Genomic DNA, 18,522 nt, shown 5'->3' with positions numbered 1-18,522 from the left:
AATTATACTAGTTAGGTTTTACCATTATTATACATTCAGCCTTCTAGTCTTTTGAAACTAGATTGATATCCCTTTTGCCGTAATGAGATGGGGGCGGCAGTACTAGGGAGCAAAGTTTTGGATCGATGCAGAGAATTAAACACGGTAGCTAGCTAGCTAGCTACATCTCAAAATTAACTTAGCATTCTTGTTTCTTCCTTTTTGGTATGAAAGATGCAATTCATTCAAACTGAAAGAAAACAAATTCACTTCAGTACAATCATCAAAGGGAGAGATACTCCCCTGGAGTCTTCTAAAAGTAAAGGGGATACAAAAGAAGGGCAAGTGGAGTGAATAACAAAGAATTCCAATTGGCTGAAGCCCTTTTTCCCCAATGCATCAGCGGAACAGTTGGCTTCCTCAAAATCATGCCTTTCTGCGATGTGCTAAAGCTACCTCATGATGACTTGAGTGCCCTTCACCGTGGCACGAATACCAAAGATTCCATTTGGCTACGGTCCATTTTTGTTTCATGTTTTGTGATTATATATCTATGTTTTGATTTTGATGACCTCATGCATATGTTAAAAGTGAAGAAGTATAAACGAGCATTAATTATTAGAAAATATTTGGTAACTTTGTAAGTATTAGGCAGGATTTTTGTAATTTCTAGAGAGGTAATAATGATTCTAAAAGGTAAAGGGAAACCCTCAGCAATTACAACAAACTTAATGGTCGATTACTGCAATATAATCTAATTTGCATTGAAAATTCCTTTACTTCACCAAAGTGGCTGTCAGTGGACTCAGCAACTTATATAATAGTTCTAATTAAGCATAAGCAACGTACTGGTTCTTGATTAGGAAAGCAGTCCTGCAAGTTTATTGGATAGGTTGGTATATATTGGATCCATGCTTAGTTGGGGTCTATAGTACTCGTTGAGATGGAGAAGGAAAACGTGGCCTTTAAGAGAGTATAAACAACCATTTAATGGTTGTTTTTGGTTGGATACTTATTGTATGAATTAAATGAAGATGGAGAGGGCGGATTAACAAATTCCATTCAATTTGCTGCCTTGAGTTGGTGCGAGATAAAGGTTTAATTGTTTTTTTTGTTACGTACGTAGTAACGTAGAATGAAATGTGGTTTACATGCTGCAGTAAGTAACAATAGATCATGATTCATGAGAAACATTCATGCAGAATTAAGACCTTTGATGCGTGTATTTCTCAAAGTTTGCGGCTCATATTGCACCCCGGAAAAGTCAAACTTAATCCCACTTCTTGAAAATAATCAATCTCATTTATTGTGTCTTATTATTCTTCCCTTCCCTTCCCTTTTAAAATCATGATAACTCACAGGCAGGTCGAATTTCTAAGCTTTATACCCCTGCAGATCACAATTCTGAACGGCTTATAGGCTTTGAGCATACATCTAATTAAGCTCAAAGATCAAAAGGGGGAAAAAAAAAAAAGGAAGGGGTGAGATTTCTATAGAACTGGTTGAAAGTGACAGACAAGTTATTTTCTGTCCTTGCTTAATTCATTATAGGGCTTTTTTCTTGCAAAAACTGATCATAAAGAAGAGAAGAAAAATATTTCGATCTGAAGGTATGTGGGGGGTTTTTGCACCTAGCTATAAAATGAAAGAAAGAAACCAATTCTTAGCAGATATTGCATATAAATACACGAGCAATCAAATTTCGAGAATTTAAGAATAGCAGCATTGGCATCTTTAAGTGCTACAGAAATAGAAAAGCTGGTTTAAAAAAAAAAATCAACTGATGTTAATATTCTTAAGATTCGTGGATAGTGTGATGTTATTCCAACTTCCAAATCTATACATGGTGGCAAAACTTGGCAACTTCCAAATCTATACATGGCCACTTACCAGGCAACCAGGGTTCGAGTCCCGTGGCTTACGTCTTCGGTGTGGAGTAGGGCCTCCTCTCTCGGAGCGCAGGGGGATTAGTCGGGCCCCATAAGGATTGACTCGGACACCCCCTGTGTCGACCAAAAAAAAAAAAAAAGGCAAAACTTGATTAAACTCTAGTACATGCACAGTCATGGCTTTGATACTTTGAGGTACATGCATGCATATATGTAAATAGAACGGGTATCCATAACATATACTAACACCAAAATTAAGTTGAGCCTTCTAGCAGCTCAAGTTAATTTTGGTTTCCACAATATGTTAGACTAATTTCTTCAGAATTAGGTTCATCTTATACATTACACCAAGAAGAATGTTTGTCTCCTTCAAATTCTTATGCATCTGAAAGATTTCCAGCAAAAAAAAAAAAGAAAAGAAAAAGGAGTTCAATATTAGGAATCCCAACTCTTCATGGAAATCCTCAAAATTAAGACAAAAAGACTTCTAGATGCATCGATCACACAACCAGATTCCAAAATGAAGCATGAATGACAAATTAACATCCACTCGTCCAGGTCAAGTCTTAAACCCCGCGTTTTGAAACAGGGTACGTATGAATGACCCAATTTTCCATACTTCGAGAGTGAAAGACTTCACAGTAATTAGTTACACAATAGCTTAAATCAATAGCTGTCGGTCCTAAACTATTGCTGGATCAGAAGTTTATCGACAAGATGGTTTGTTGACTACACTAGATGAAAGATTCTGGGACACAAATTTGTCCGATAATAATTAGGCTTGATTCGTTTAATAGGCTTATAGCAGTCAATTTAAGTGTCTACATTTGTATTATAGGGAATAACTACAATGACAATTGACAAGCAAGAGAAAAGTCAAGAAAAAATTTGTGTTTAATAGTACTGCGGATCAGATTTGCACCAACATTATTAATTCTTGCAAAACTAGACTATATTCATTCATTAGAATCTAAATAAAAGAGCAAGAGCTTCTTATTCCATAGATTGGCGAAGAATAGAGTGAATATCATGAAAAAGATTAGATATAACACCGAGAAAAGTCGAGAATTTTGTTAAATTAAAAGGGGAAATTCTGTGGAGGATATCTCATAAAGGCGGCTGGTTGGCTTGACTCCAGTACAATAGACAAGGAAAATTCTGAAAAAAGTATGAAAGCCGCGTTATCTGTAGGCGTGTCAATTGATACAGGCCAGATCCTCCCATCCCATGCAGGTGAAACCAAGAAACAGTCATGATCCCGACTTCAATCCCATCATCCTTTTTTTTTTTTCTTTTTAATGATTTAGAAGCTAGCTGGCATGGCATCTTTTCAGTTCTTGTCGAAATTTTGACGTTGACCTGAGCACTTTTTTTTTTTTTTTTTGTCTATTAATGTGTTTTACCCAATAAACACATTTCCCTATAGATGTGCTGGTTGATTTTTTCTTTATTTTTTTTTTTGTTTAAGGATTTTGCAGCATATACAAAATGTGTTTAATTTTATTTTCTAGATGTGTGCAATTACAGTATCGATCTCATTTACCTATTTCATGACAAATAAGAAGTGGCAGACCAAGCCAGCATCTTCAGCCACCGCAAAAGTGACCACTTAAGCCAATCATTCACGAGCCCACTTAAGTCCTAAGTGCAGGAAGGACTAAAAAACATATCACATCATTCTCTTTGTTTTTTCTTTTGGGAACAGGTATTAGATAATATCAAGTGAGAATGAATTTATGATTAGTTTTGTTTTCAATCCGTATTTTTCAAATAGGATTCTTGAGGATTATTAGTTGAAGAATTAAAGTTTAGATCAGATTTTTATCAAGCTTTGGTTGGTTGGCTAAATGCTCATCCCTTCACTAAGCCCTGAAGATTAAGGCCCTTCTAGATAACCTAATTCATCACTTAAATTTAATAGATTTAGATTTTAACATGTTCATATGTATTTAATAACTAAAATTAAATATCTGAATTAATTAAGTGGCACTGAATTTTTTAAGCAAAACTTGTTCCGAAAAATAAGTAATAAGTTATTCACTTATCATTTAATGTGATATACTCTCAAATTTATCAAATTTAGTACTTAATAATTTAATGAATTCAGATTTTAAATTTTACTTTTCAAATTTCAATTTTATCAAAATTTCAATTTTATCAAACACACTTTAAGTGACTTAAAATTGGCTTCTTTGCACTTGTCTACTCGGATCTTCCCATTTGCTCATTATTTTATTTGTGCCTCTGGAAAGTGCACATTGCAACTTGAAATAGTGTGATCCAAGTTTGAGGATGCCCATGTAACGATAATTCAAATGATTTTAAGAATGTAATGCTACATCAAATAAAACTTGAATTATGCAATGAAGTGAGAATCGTGACAGAGTTAAATTGTTTAATCATATGACTATTGACTCATTTTTTAAACTTGTAGATACGAATAACACTACTATTCTCGAACATTTCACGTCAACCTGGAGGGGGAAAAAAGGAGCAGAAGCCACAAAAGGATTACTAAATTAATTAAAATTTGCTATTTTCATCACTATATTTGATCACTATACTAATAAAAATGTAATTGTTTCAGTCATTAAATTAATAAAAACACGATTAATTTAGTCATGCAACCAATAAAATCAATCATTTTTTATCACTCAGTTAACAAAAACGTAAAAATGTACTAGTTGAACGAAAATTTTTACTAAAGAAAAAATTAGACTGACCAAAAACAAGATATTTTACATAGTTTAGTCACGATTTTACGCCAAATGCTTAAAACAAAAAAAAAAGGAAAAAAAAGTCATTAATTTCACTGGTATTAAAAACTTTGTGGCTGTTGCCTGGGGGTATCCCAGGAATTTGTCAGTGGTGGAACTGGGACCAAATGTGTTTCAGTTTAACTTACAAAACTCAGAAGATAAAGATAGAATAGTGGAGGGAGGGCCTTGGGTTATAGATAACCGGATGCTTGTTCTTAAAAGATGGGTGGAAGGCATTGAAGATGACTATAAAGCTTTCGTGATGGCACCTCTTTGGGTGCAGCTCTGGAATCTGCCAGTTCATTGGTTGTCTAAGGAGATTGGTAGAAAGATAGGGGGAGTGTTTAAGGAAGTTAGAGATGTTGTGATCCCTCAGGTGGGTGGCAAAGAGGGTAGGCATCTGAAGGTCTTAGTCATGGCTGATCTATCTAAACCTTTTCTTAGAGGTACTGTGGTCAGAATAGCAGGAACTGGCAAATGGATAGCCTTCAAATACGAAAGGTGTCCTGATTTCTGTTATAATTGCGGAATTGTGGGACATAGTGAAAGGTCTTGCAAAGATAGGAGATTGCTAGGAGGGAATACTGATGAGAATCAGTATGGTCCCTGGAGGAGAGCCGGAAATGTCAGGGTCTCCCCTCAGAAAAAAAATGCTAGAGTCTCTGATCATAGTGATAGACGTTACTGGTCCTTTAGGAATGGGGAGTTGGTCGAACAGGAGAAAATTAAAAGGCATAGCAATCAGAGTCTGCTGGAGGTCCTCAAGGCCACTGGCAGTGGTGGGGGTAGTAACCAGGAAGGTGAAAGAGTAGGGGAGGATCATAGTATGGAGGGGGTTGTGGGGCCTTCTACTCAACAGGAGTCTCTTAAGGTAGTCTCTCATAATAGAGTAGAGGGTCAGGTGATAGGCGACAAGGAGGACTTAGAGCTACCTCAGTTTAATCAAGAAGGGGAAGACCTCCAGCTTTCTCATATAGAGGAAGAGATGGAGGAGGATATAGTTGAAGTAGTGCACAACCAAATCCAGGAGTCAAGAGTCTTAGAGAAAGAATCAGAGCTCGTAGTGTTTCACCAGGAAACCCAAGGCGAAAATAAGATGGTGGGGTTACTGGACAGACAGACCAGGAGAACTTTTAGAAAGTTAAAGACTCCAGTTAGAACCAGAAGACCTTTACAGGTGATACAGGGTAATGCTAATCCTCAGGTGAACGTGGGGAAGAGGAAGATCCTGCTTAGAGATGAAGTGATGGAGGAAGCATATCAGGATATGTGTCAGTGGAAAAAAACCAAACAGTTGGAGGAGCTGTATTTTGAGGGGGATAAGGAAAAGGAGGAGAGGTCCTTCCTTAATGGGACCTCCAGGTGTAAATGAGGGTAGTGGTGTGGAACTGCCAAGGGGTGGGGAGTCCCTTGACAGTTCCCCAGCTGAGGGAGGTTAATCACCTCTCCTCTCCAAATATCTTTTTCCTAAGTGAAACTAAGAACAGGAAGACGGTCATAGATAGAATAGCTAGAAGGTTAAGGCTAGACAACAATGTGTCCGTGGAAGCTATGAATAGAACAGGGGGGATGGCCTTACTTTGGACTAAGGATACACAAATTGTAGAGGTGGTCACTACTGCTTTTACTATAGAAGCTCAGATTGAAGGTAATGAATCTCAGGCGGCATGGTGGTTCATAGGAGTGTATGCTAGTTGTGATAGATGGATCAGGAAGGAACAATGGAGAGTGCTTACGGATAGAAGTAGATTGTGGGGATCTAAATACCTGATCTCTGGGGATTTTAATGACATTCTGTCCAATGAAGAAAAGTGGGGGGGTGTGTTTAGGGAGGAGAGAAGTTTTAAGGACTTTAGACATTTCATTGAGCTGAACAGACTAGTTGATATTGGTTTTGAAGGCCACCCTTGGACATGGAGCAATCACTGGGACAATGAGGGGGAGATTCGTCAAAGGCTAGATAGAGCTTTGGGTAGTATGGATTGGTTTCAAGATTGTGAGAGTGCTAAGTGTCACCACATTGAGACTCTAGCGTCTGACCACTCGTTGCTTTTGTTAGACACCAATCCAGGGATAGAAAGGAAAAAAAAAGAGGTTTTACTTTGACAAGAGGTGGCTTCAAAAAGAGGGGATCCAGCAAGTAGTGGAGCAAGCCTGGAGTAGGGAGGAACAGGGTTCAAAATTGTTCAAAGTGACTAGAAAGATTAGGAATTGCAGAATTGAACTCTTGAAGTGGAGAAATAATGCCCAGACTAACTCTAGGAGTAAGATTGACGGCCTTAAGCAGGATCTTGAGAAGACTAGGAATGCTGGTTTAGCTAACAAAAAGGAGAAATGTCAGGATCTCAAAAGACAGCTGGCTAATGCTTACAAGGAGGAAGAAGCTTTCTGGAGCCAGAAGTCCAAAATCAGCTGGTTGAGAGAAGGGGATAAAAATACTAAATATTTTCACTCTTTTGTCAAGGGGAGGCGTGTGAGTAATAGATTGAACAGGTTACAAAGAGAGGATGGTTCTTGGACTGCGAATGAAGAGGAGGTAGTGACTGAACTTTCTGAGTACTTTAAGGACCTGTTTACGAGTGGTGGGAAGGATGATATGACAGAAATCTTAGAGGGAATTCCACACTATATTACTCAGGAGATGAATGATAAGTTAACCAAGGAAGTTATGGAGGAAGAAATTCATGATGCTTTGTTCTCTATGAATCCAGAAAAAGCCCCTGGACAAGATGGAATGACTCCTTTGTTTTTTCAGAAATTCTGGAATACTATTAAAAGTGACATAATTTTAGCTATTAAAGCTTTTTTCCACTCAGGCCACATGCTCAAATCAGTCAACCACACTGTTATATCCCTTATTCCCAAAATTCTGCACCCAACCAATCTGAAAAATTTCAGGCCTATCAGTCTATGTAGTGTGCTATATAAAATCTTATCAAAAATTTTGGCAAATAGACTGAAATCTGTCCTGGATCTGTGTATTAGCAAAACTCAATCTGCTTTCATCCCAGAAAGACAGATTCTAGATAATGTGATCATTGCTCATGAGTACATGCATTTTCTTAAAAATAAAAGACAAGGGAAAGATGGATACATGGCTATCAAATTGGACATGACAAAGGCTTATGATAGGGTGGAGTGGCAATGCTTGTTGAAAATGATGGAAAAGATGGGTTTCTGCTCTAAATGGATTAACTGGATTCATAGCTGTTTGAAGATAGTGAGTTACTCTTTCAACTGTAATGGTGAGATTAAAGGTTTTGTGACACCAGAAAGAGGGATAAGGCAGGGAGACCCTTTGTCTCCATATCTGTTTCTAATATGTTCAGAGGGCTTCTCCAATTTGCTAAGAAGGGCTGAGGAAAGCAAAAGAATCCAGGGACTCAAAATCAGCAGACTTGGTCCAGTGCTAACACATCTGTTCTTTGCGGATGACTCTATCATATTTTGTAAGGCTCATAAGAATGAGGCTGTGGAAATTATGAAGGTGCTGAAAACATATGAAAATGCCTCGGGACAGTTAGTCAACCTGGACAAATCAGCAGTATTTTTTAGCAAAAATGTGGACGATGAGCAGAAGAAGGAGATATGCCTGGCATTAGGAGGAATGGCAGAGGCTAAGCAAGGCAAATACCTGGGACTCCCTATGGTAGTATCAAGATCTAAAGAGCAGATCTTTGGTTTTGTGAGAGATAATATAAGGAAAAGATGTCAGAATTGGAAAAACAAACTATTGAGTCCAGCAGGTAAGGAAGTGTTGCTGAAAGCAGTTGTTATGGCAATGCCCACATACGTGATGTCTTGTTTTAAGCTGTCCAGAAGATTGTGTAAAGATATATGTGCATTGATGGCCAACTTCTGGTGGGGTGAAGCTAATGGTAAGAACAAAATGCACTGGCTGTCTTGGGAAAAAATGGCAATGGCAAAAAGTGCAGGAGGTCTAGGCTTTAAGGATATTGAAGCTTTCAATCAAGCACTGTTAGGAAAGCAAGTTTGGAGGATACTTACTAAACCAAATCTGTTGGTTAGTAAGGTGTTGAAATCCAGATATTCTCCTCAGGAATCGATACTACAGTGTAGTCTCCCCAGAAATGCATCCTGGATTTGGCAAGGACTCATGGGGGCAAGAAGTTTAATCAATGCTGGAATAATAAGAAGGATAGGAAATGGAAGGAGTACAAATATATGGAGCCACAAGTGGATTCCAGACACTGATACAGGGAAGCCAACTACTAGTCGAGGGAATCATTGTGAGCTGGAAAAAGTGGAGGAGCTTATTTGTTAGCATAGGTGGAACAGAAACATCATATTCAGATTTTTCAATAGCAATGATGCACAAAAAATTTTAGCTATTCCTCTGAGTCTAGCTGATAGGGAAGATAGCTTTTATTGGCAACCAAAGGTGTGAGGGATGTACACTGTCAATTCTGGTTATAAATTTCTGATGAAGCATCACAGAAAGAGAGGCAGGCGCAGGCAGGAAGGAGCTAGCTCTAGCTATACAGCAAGTGATTCGGAGTTAGCTCAGATGTGGAATACACTGTGGAGTTTAAACATCAAACATAAAATCAAATTTTTCATCTGGAAATGCATTCAAGGTGCTCTGCCTGTGAAAGCAGCAGTAAATAGACGAACGGGGGTGGGTGATCCGATATGTAAGATGTGTGGATTAGCACAGGAAACAGTCGAACATCTTCTGCTGAATTGCCCCCACACGGAAAACATATGGAAGGCATCTCCCATTCAGTGGGATGGAGCAAAGGAGCAGCAGGGAGATTTCAAAAGGTGGTGGTGAAGAATCTCTGAAGCAAGGCACAGGTCAGAAGGGATGGAACACATTGGATTAACTGCAAACATCCTGTGGCAGGTGTGGAAAGAAAGAAACAAAAGAGAATTCGAGAACGCTACCTTTGATCCCCCCTTCAAATCTATAAGGAAAGCTCATTCGGAATGGTTAGAGCAGCAGCAGATAGAGTACAAAGAGAAAGGAGAGAGCACGTTTGAAACAGTCCCTAGGCAAGATGCTCAGAATCAGAATTACGTAAATGAAGGAGAAGTGCTAATGGAGGTGAATACAACCACGAAGCAAGGGCAGTTGTTTGTGGGAATTGGAGTCACAGTTCAGCTTTTTGCAAGTAACACGATGATAGGGTGGGCACTGAAAGACATTAGTTCTGGAAACAAAATCCTAGATGAAGCTTTGGCACTGAAGCTGGTGTTGTGTAAAGCTGTACAACGCAAGTGGAGCAATCTTAAGCTGAGATTTTGTAACAAGGAACTGTGGAGACAATTAAAATATCAGAGCCCAGCAAACAGCAAAATGGCAACAGTACTTGAAGACATCTCTCAGTTACAGAGATTGTTTTGCATGTGCTCTTTTGTTTTGGATAGGGAAGAAAATATGATAGTCAGTAAAACACTGAGTGTTGATGCTTTAAGTATTATTGTGGATGAGGAGCGACAGCTTCCTCAGTGTCTTTGAACACTAGTTTGTAGAGTTCCGATCGAGCCGTTGCTCGCACTTGTAATTTTTTACCATGAAAGCAATGAAATCATCTTATCGTTTCGACAAAAAAAAAAAAAAAAAGACAATTGTTGGGCCTAAGCTAAGCCCGTTAGCTCTAAGAGGCAATTTTGGTGATTCTAGATTCTGACTTTCCAGCATTATTAAGGGCCTGTTTGGCACCCTAGTTTTTACCAAGTTTTTTAGCTACTAATTTTTTTAACTTTTGCTACAGGAACCTCAAAAAATTTTAAAATTTTTTTACCTACACACTTCAAAAATCTATACACAAAAAATTTCCCAAAAACTTTTCTTCCTCCCTCACCCAACCCACCACACTAGCCACCACCTCCACCACCTCTCTCGGCGCCGGTCACCTCCGGGGCCGGTAACTCAAAAAAAAATTTTGAGTCCCTCACCCTCTTCCCCTCTCCCTTCTCCGCCACCCTACCTCTCTCTGCTCTACGATCTGGGACCAGACCGCAAAGGGGGAGGGGGAGGGGGCTGCTATCTGGTCGCTTTGCGATCTGGTCACGCGACCAGATCGCACCTAGCAAGAGGGGGAGGGTGGCGGAGGAGGGAGAGGGGAAGAGGGGAGGGGAGGGAGGGAGAGAAAAGGCAAAAAAAAATAATAATGCACAGCTGCCGGCCTTCCTCGGGCGTTGGAGTGCGAGGGGGAGGGGAGAGGGGAGAGGGGAAGAAAGGGGGAGAGTGGGTAGAGGGGGTGGCGGGGGAGGGAGAGAGAGGGGTGGCGGGCCTAGGGGGTAGCGGGCAGAGGGGAGAGGAAAGGAATTGTGAAAAAGTTTGGCGGTGGCGGGGGAGAGGGGAGGAAAGGGGTGGTGGGAGAGGGAGAGGGAGGGGGAAAAAAGCCAAAAAAAAAAAAAAAAAAAAGAAGAACAGAGGCGGTGCTGACGGAGGTGCTGGAGGTGGGAGACAAAGGAGAGGTAACGGGGAAGGGAGAGGGGGAAGGAAGAAGAAGAAGAAGAGGAGAGGAAAGAAAAGAAAAAGAAAGGAAAGAAAAAGAAAAAGAAAGAAAAAGATAAAAAGAAAAGGAAGGATGGGCATCTTCTCTGACTTTTGACAATCTAGTTCTATTGAACAAATAAACTGGTTTACTCAACCCTTTCAAAGCTCTCTCCAGCACAGTTTCTGCTGGATGAGCTTCTCCTGGATCTTTAATTGGCTCCTTCTCTCCTCCACAATTTCCACTTGGACCCGCAAAACTGATTCGAGGAATCAATGACAAAAAAAAATTTTGGGAAAGAAAAAGAGAAGATTATGAGTAATAAAATTGAAAAAAAAAGAGAATAAATTATCAAAATCAGTTCTAATAAGTAATGATAGCTCACGTTGCATGATCTGAAGAAACTCCCTGAAATATGATCTTGGTTTTTGATGCATCTACCCGAGATTTTACCCATCTGGCCCATGTATTTAGAGCTTTTTCATAGGCAAGCAGACGATTCATATCCTTGTACAAAACATTCTTGTACTGAATAACGTCCCAACTGCTCAACAACCAACATGTTGGCTTGTTAATAACCTCGAGTATAACAAATTAATGTCTACATATTCAAGAAAAAATGTTCCCAGTTGACAATTTCTAATCAAATAACAAGGTCTCCAAAGCACAGTTTTTACTTCATTAACTTTTCTCAAAATTAATATTTACTAATTCTTGATGAACGTTTGGCTACCACTAGTATTTGGTCCTGCTATTGTATATAGTATTATCTTAATGTTGCTGATCAAAGAGAAGAAATTTTTACGTACCCTTGTTTGCTTCCAGTATGAAGCCACCAATGCCAAGAGTTGAACATGAGCGTATCAATTCCTTCCCATGTTTTACTAGCACTAATGGAGTCTAGCTTCAGAACCCGCAAGTTTTCTTCATTTCTTATATCAACCAAAAATGCTTTGCGGGAGAACAAGATCGAAACATTGTATGTCTGCATTCATTCCACCATTGACAGACAAATTTTGAGTTTTATTTCAAATCCAGCTCTGAATTCTCTAAGAGGACTGTGTTCGGATTTAGGAATTTAACGAATATTTTAGAGTTTGAATGTATTCAAGTATTTAGTGGATGACAAATTCAGTTACCTTCCGTATAATTCACACGATCTGAAGGGATTTACAATGATTTTAAATATTTCATCAAATTCATCAGTTCAAATGCAGCCTAACAGTTAAGTGATATTGGTAAAGAAATTACTGGAAAAGTGAACTTGGAGAGGTCTTGAATCCTCTCTAATTTGTATGGAGCTTCTGGCACTGCTATATGAAGCATGCATGTGAGAGACTGCCATTGGTTTAGACTTAGAGAATCTCCTACAAACATTAGAAGCTTCCCTCTGTAATTTGACAAAAAGTTTTGACCATCAAACCTGCAATTAACAAGATTAGTGTTCCTAATTAACTGTTCATAGAAGGAGAAGTCACAATCTGGAGCAGTTGATATTTACATAAAACTAATGTTTTAAGTTTGTATATCTTTTCTGGGGAGGGATGGGATGTGTGGTACGAGAAAGTGAGTATTAATGAGAGGTCCCAAATTCGAAACTTTTCACTTAAAAATTAAAAAAAAAAAAAGTTTCTATACCTTTTAAGCGTTGGACATAAGTGGATGAGCTAAAATTGGGAAGAATTCAATTCTTTGAATTGTATGGCATCCTGCTCTTAAAGTAGGCAAATCTTAAAGAATTTCTTTTGTCTGAGAAAATTTTATGCTTGGAGAAAAAGCCTTGTCACCTTGTGAGCACGAGATCATCTTATGAACCAGAAAAAAAAAACTATTGTATTCACACATATTGGTCCCCCAATTCGGCTGCCCTTGCCTTTTAAGACAGGACCAGCTTAATGGAACTATAGAATCCAATACCTATTAGTTTTTTTTAAAAAAAAAAAATAAATGATGGTACATAGAAAACTTACTCTAAATATAATATAATGGTATCTTTAGTTCTAACCAGTACAGTAAATTTTAAAAGAGAAAAAAGGAAGTATCAAGCAATTCATGTGTTCATAACTGCATTAATAATCTAAGTATCATTTTCAATTGTGAGTGGCTGCAACATATATAATAAACTGTGACTTGTGTTCATTCCAACACAAGCAAAATCATGGGGACAGGACAAGTGTGCTCCCACGAGGCCAGATTATACATACACATGTTACTTATTGAGGCAAATCATGCAACAAAACATATAATATCAAGATTCATTACGCAATTGGTTGATTACATCACCAAATTATAGATTACCGGTAGCTATTAACTAAAATGGAATGTTATAGTGCCTTCAAATAGAAGATTGGTAGCTAGACTACTTTTTCTAATTAGTTTGCACATATATATATATAGGCGACCGAAGTTCGAGACTTACTACTTAAAAAAATGAACTTAAAAATAAAATAAAAAAAGTTTTTATACATTTTAAGCGTTGGACATAAGTGGATCAGGTAAAATTTCCAAAGAATTCAATTCTTTGAATTGTATGGCAACCTGCTCCTAAAGTAGGCAACTCTTGCATCCAAATGTAGATTTAATCCTCGTTGGCAAGAAAAAATATGCTATACTAGATAGCGTCAAGTTTTGACTAGAATTCACATTTATGTTATGTGTCTCCACGCCATGAAAGTGCATCAAACAACACGCGTAACAAGATTTTTTTTCTGGTGAGTGCTCAATGAAAACTCATTAATACACTTTGATTATACTTACTATGTGAATACACACTCATAATTACTGTATCTTTTGCATTTAGACACTTTCTTAAATTAACTATACTTTTTTTATAAAAAAAAAACTAACACTTGAAACCCCTATTAACAAAATGGATACCGGTTAATCAGACCGTACATAATGTTTTCAAACCGATTGTTCATCCTCCCTTTTTTTTAAAATTTTTTGCAGCCAATAGCTCATCCTTTATGGTTCTTTTAGTTCACATTTGAAACCATGATGAATACATGTCTTGAAGACCAAAGACGCAATTAACTAATGAAAAGTCGAAAGTTGAAACGCACATTTGAAGAATTAAACATGCATGCATTTACCTTGTTAAGTTGCAGCTGTCGGGCTGCCATCTATATTTGAGATAGTCTTTGTCCGGTCGACCATTCTTTTGGCAATCAAACTCATTCTCAATGAAAGGACACTGTGTCGTATCATAAAGAGGATATGAATCATCAAGAATCCAACTCCCTTGGAAGAAATCACAGCCATTAATGGTGCCCGTCTCCCTAGCATGGATCAAGATTGATGATAAAAGTAGAAGAGCAGCAGCACCAACAATTGCAGTTAGAAGAAAACCGCCCATGAATACAGAATACTCGAAGGAATTCAGATCTTTTTGGGTATGTCTAAAATTTCTTGACTTTTAGGTTCTCATATAGAGGTTACAGGTTACGTGGAGTCGTTTGTTTTAGTGCGCTTAAATTTAAGGCTCAAAAGCTGGCCAAACAAGTGAACTCGGTGGTATTCAACTTGAAAAGAACGCAATTAAAGGGGTCAAAAAGTTAAGAAACAAAAACTTTTGCCCATTTGGAAGCACTGTAGTGAAGTATATATTAACAGAAGAAAGAAACAATGTTAAAACGAGGGAAGAAGAATTAGAGGAAAGGGATATAAAGCAAGTGTAATAATGGCGGTCAAATATTGAAGCCTAGTAGTGTAACAAAATTTTTGTGGTTTGTACGGAAACGGCCATTTGTACCAAGAATTGAGGTTATAATGACACTTCGAAAGAGAGATTTGAACAACAGAGAGGAATGCAAATTTGTGATTTTCTTTACTTGGCCAGGAAAGCCCATAAAAAGTTTGCTTGTATAAATTTTGAAAAGAATGGCTAGACAAGGTTTTTGTGGTGTATAAACTCCTTATACAATTGCATGAATCAGCAGCTCCGTTATAGAGTAGTTTCAAATTCCATAATAAGTAAAGAATTTTCTCTGAAGTTGCTAGACGAAGATCTTCTAATAATATTCTCATGCAATGAATAACCGGCCAAGTTGACTTTCATCGTTTTCTCATCTACCAAACGAATTAGTTGCTTCTAAACTTAGATAAACATATTTGCAAGAATATATAACTTCCTATGATCGTATCTCCTTTTGATTTGTTGCCAGTATTCAATTCCTTCGTTCTCCCACGATCCCATATTTTTTTTTCTTTCAACGCACTAAGATAGTCGGTTCTGTTAACTTACAAATAGAAGCACCAGCTGGTGTAAATCGAATGATAAACAAGATCCATCCAGTTCATGTGTCTACAAATAAATGAAACATAAGAGAAATTCAACATTTCGTCAAAGGAAAAAAAGTTATATTTCATGGTCCAACTTCTAGGTACGTAAGTCAAAGTAAATTCATTCCTGATCCATGGTTCTCATATAGGATAACAAGAAGCGCAAAAACAACAAAAAATGAAAAGAAGAAGAAGAAGAATTCAGCGGCTTGTCAATGTTTGAGCTGCTCCATCTGAATGTTCATAACACACTAAAAGTGAGTTTTATTCTCACAAGCATACGGCTGAATGGTGAGTCCATATTGCTTTCAAGTGAGGGCTGCAAATAGGAGTTGGTTCCAAGTATCAGGGATTCCCGGTAGACACCAATGGGTGCAATCCATCCCCCTGTGCCCTCCAGAGCCGTAGACAGAAGGGTGGCCATCTATTCTGAGTTTTGACAAGCTATATATATCTAGCAAATTAACCCGTTTCGAAAGTGGCTGCAAAACTTTCTCCAACACCACTTGCGGTTTACTGCGTACTCCTGGGTATATTAATGGCTGTCTCCATCTTTCACAGTCGAATGGTAGACCAGCAAACCTACAAGTCAAAAAAGGAAAAAAATGGGCGAGAAGGATCAATAACATATACTAGTTCAGAATCTGATATATAAAATGCGGAAAACAAAATATTCATGAAAACCAATTCTATCATCAACTCACCTATCATGATCTGGTGAAACTCCTTGAAAGAAAATCTTTGTTCTCCTTGGATCTACTCGTGACTCGACCCAACTTGCCCATGTATTTAGAGCAATTTCATATGCATGCAAACGATCCATGTTTTGATATAAAACCTTGTTGTATTCAATAATATCCCAACTGCAAAGACAATAGATATGTAAATACATTACTAAAGAAATTTCTTTGAAAGCTATTCATTGAGAAAAGAATATATATATATATATATAGGTTTTTCAAGGATCTATTTTTTTGACAAAATTCTCTACTTTCTAAAAATAAATAGTTGTTGAAGAACGTACGGTTGTTTCCTCCCAGTGTGAAGCCACCAATGCCAAGTGTCGAAGATGAGCATATCCATTTTTTCCCATGTTTTACTCGAAGAAGCCACGGAATTCAATTTCAGAACCCGCCGGTCATTCTCTCTAATTACGTCGACCAAAAGCGCGTTGCGCGAGTACATTATCGAAACACCATATGTCTGCACCATTTGATTAGACAGATATATAACTAATTAATTAGTCGAGGATTTAATCAATATTATTCATTGGCCGAGGATTTACTCAATGAATATGGTCAAAGTTGGATGAAATATGAGATAAAAAGTTAGAAAATATGATCACGAAAAAACGTAGAAATTTTTTTTACAGAAAACTTCAATTCAAACAAGAACTAATTCACCCTGTTGAATTTTCGACATTGACTTGCTCTTGTTAACGTTTTTATCCAAGATAGATATTCATTGTCAATAATCTTACCGGGAAAGTGAAATTGGAAAGAGTACCAATCCTCTTTAACTTGTAGGGAGCTTGTGGCACTGCTGAATGAAGCATGCATGTCAGAGATTGCCACTGGTTAAGACTCAGTGAATCTCCTACAAACATTATACTTTTTCCCTTGAATCTTGACAAGAACTCTTTCCCATCGAACCTGCAATCAACAAAATCATTGAAGTTAAATATTAATAAGATCAGTAGTGTCTTATCTTAAAATTTTGATACGGTCGGCGAAACATACTTAATTTGTCTTTAATCACCGTACCTATTATGAAATAACAAGAATTATTTATACGTTATTTCGATTATTGCTTAAAAAAAGTTATTATTTACATGTTAAGCCACAGGTACATGTTCCTTAATATTTTCAACCAACGAAGGTCTGCACAAGAAGTAATCTTTCTAGCTAGGAAAATAGTCTCAACCTGACTTCTTAGACCCGTTAATGGAAACTCCAAGAGACCGCTAGTTGTAATTTGAGGATGCTACTCGATTAATTGTCTTTCCTTGTGCTTCTATGTAGGAGGTTGAAATAGACTAGGAGAAAAAGGTTCTCATTGAATTCAACCTCCTACTTCCACACAAGTTATGGAACGTTAATTTGCCAACACAAAATCTATAGTACTATAGATTATTAAAAAAAAAAAGAAGAGATTATTCATGAATCATGACTGTGATATACTAGTAGTAATATTCAACAAATTTGTTTTTGCAAGAATAAATTGCGAAAAAGACCAACAATAATGTGTGGGAAGCCATGGTTTTAGGGAGAAAGCTACGTGGTGGCCTGGTGGGCAACTAGGCAAGGGAGTACTTAATGGTTGTGTGAGATAAGTTAATCCCACAATCTCCAAAAACACCGGCAGTTTTCTGCCTTTTTTGCACCACTATTCTACTCTTGTCGTCCTCCAAGGTAACTCCCAACTAACTAACTGGAATCAAGAATCCAAAACTAACTGAATAATCAAACAGTAGAAAAAAAAAATCTCCATTACTAAACAATCATTCTAGCTAGCACTACCAATTACTAGTTAATTATCTCCATGCAGCAAAAAAGCAACAGGACGTGGGAAAGTAAGTACTATTCCCCCCCCCCCCCCCCCTTTTTCTTTTATCAAACTCTTATGTTTGTATAGAGAAACTTCTAAGGAATTCCTCGATTGCCAGGAAGTAATTGTTTGTGTAACATGTTATTAACTATGACAAACCCTTGCCTACAAAAAAAAAAAAAACCATGGTGGAAGAAGAAAGCACGAGCACATAAGAAACTTATGGCGGTGGTATGTATGACGAGCAACATAATTACCTTGATACGTTGCAATTTTTGGGCTGCCATCTATATTTGAGGTATTCGTTGTCAGTTCTACCATTGTTTTGGCAATTGAACGCTTTCTCAATGAAGGGACACTGAGTATACTCATAACTTGGATATGAATCATCACGAATCCAACTCCCTTGGAAGATATCACAGCCCTCAGTTTCCTGTCGGCCAACTTTCTTATTGGACTCTCCTTGTACTTTTACTGCATGATTGAATAATGATAGTAGAACCAGTGCACCGAGTGCAGCAGCATAAGCTGCAGGTACTGGCGGAGAAGAGCTACCCATGAATATTGCTAAAGAGTATAGAAGGAATAGAACTAATTAAT

At 37.8% G+C, this 18,522-nt stretch overlaps 2 protein-coding genes across 2 annotated transcripts; both read right to left on the bottom strand.

Annotated features, from left to right (window-relative positions):
- Nucleotides 1–10,248: 10,248 nt before the first annotated feature.
- On the bottom strand, nt 10,249–14,449 carry LOC113687616 (protein trichome birefringence-like 43). The gene is made up of 6 exons (XM_027205186.2): nt 14,187–14,449; nt 12,346–12,517; nt 11,904–12,079; nt 11,480–11,638; nt 11,029–11,353; nt 10,249–10,314 (listed from the first exon to the last, which is right to left on the bottom strand). The coding sequence occupies exons 1-6, from the start codon at nt 14,447–14,449 to the stop codon at nt 10,249–10,251; spliced, it is 1,161 nt and encodes a 386-aa protein (XP_027060987.2).
- A 955-nt stretch (nt 14,450–15,404) lies between these two features.
- Nucleotides 15,405–18,522, bottom strand: LOC113743357 (protein trichome birefringence-like 43). Its single transcript, XM_027271340.2, has 5 exons — nt 18,180–18,522; nt 16,856–17,027; nt 16,400–16,578; nt 16,080–16,238; nt 15,405–15,957 (listed from the first exon to the last, which is right to left on the bottom strand). The coding sequence occupies exons 1-5, from the start codon at nt 18,479–18,481 to the stop codon at nt 15,684–15,686; spliced, it is 1,086 nt and encodes a 361-aa protein (XP_027127141.2). The 5' UTR covers nt 18,482–18,522; the 3' UTR covers nt 15,405–15,683.

This window comes from Coffea arabica, chromosome 5e (genome assembly GCF_036785885.1).
Source record: "Coffea arabica cultivar ET-39 chromosome 5e, Coffea Arabica ET-39 HiFi, whole genome shotgun sequence".
NCBI lineage: Eukaryota > Viridiplantae > Streptophyta > Magnoliopsida > Gentianales > Rubiaceae > Coffea > Coffea arabica.
The sequence above is the reverse complement of the archived record's forward strand: the minus strand, read 5'-3'. Positions and strand labels throughout refer to the sequence as shown.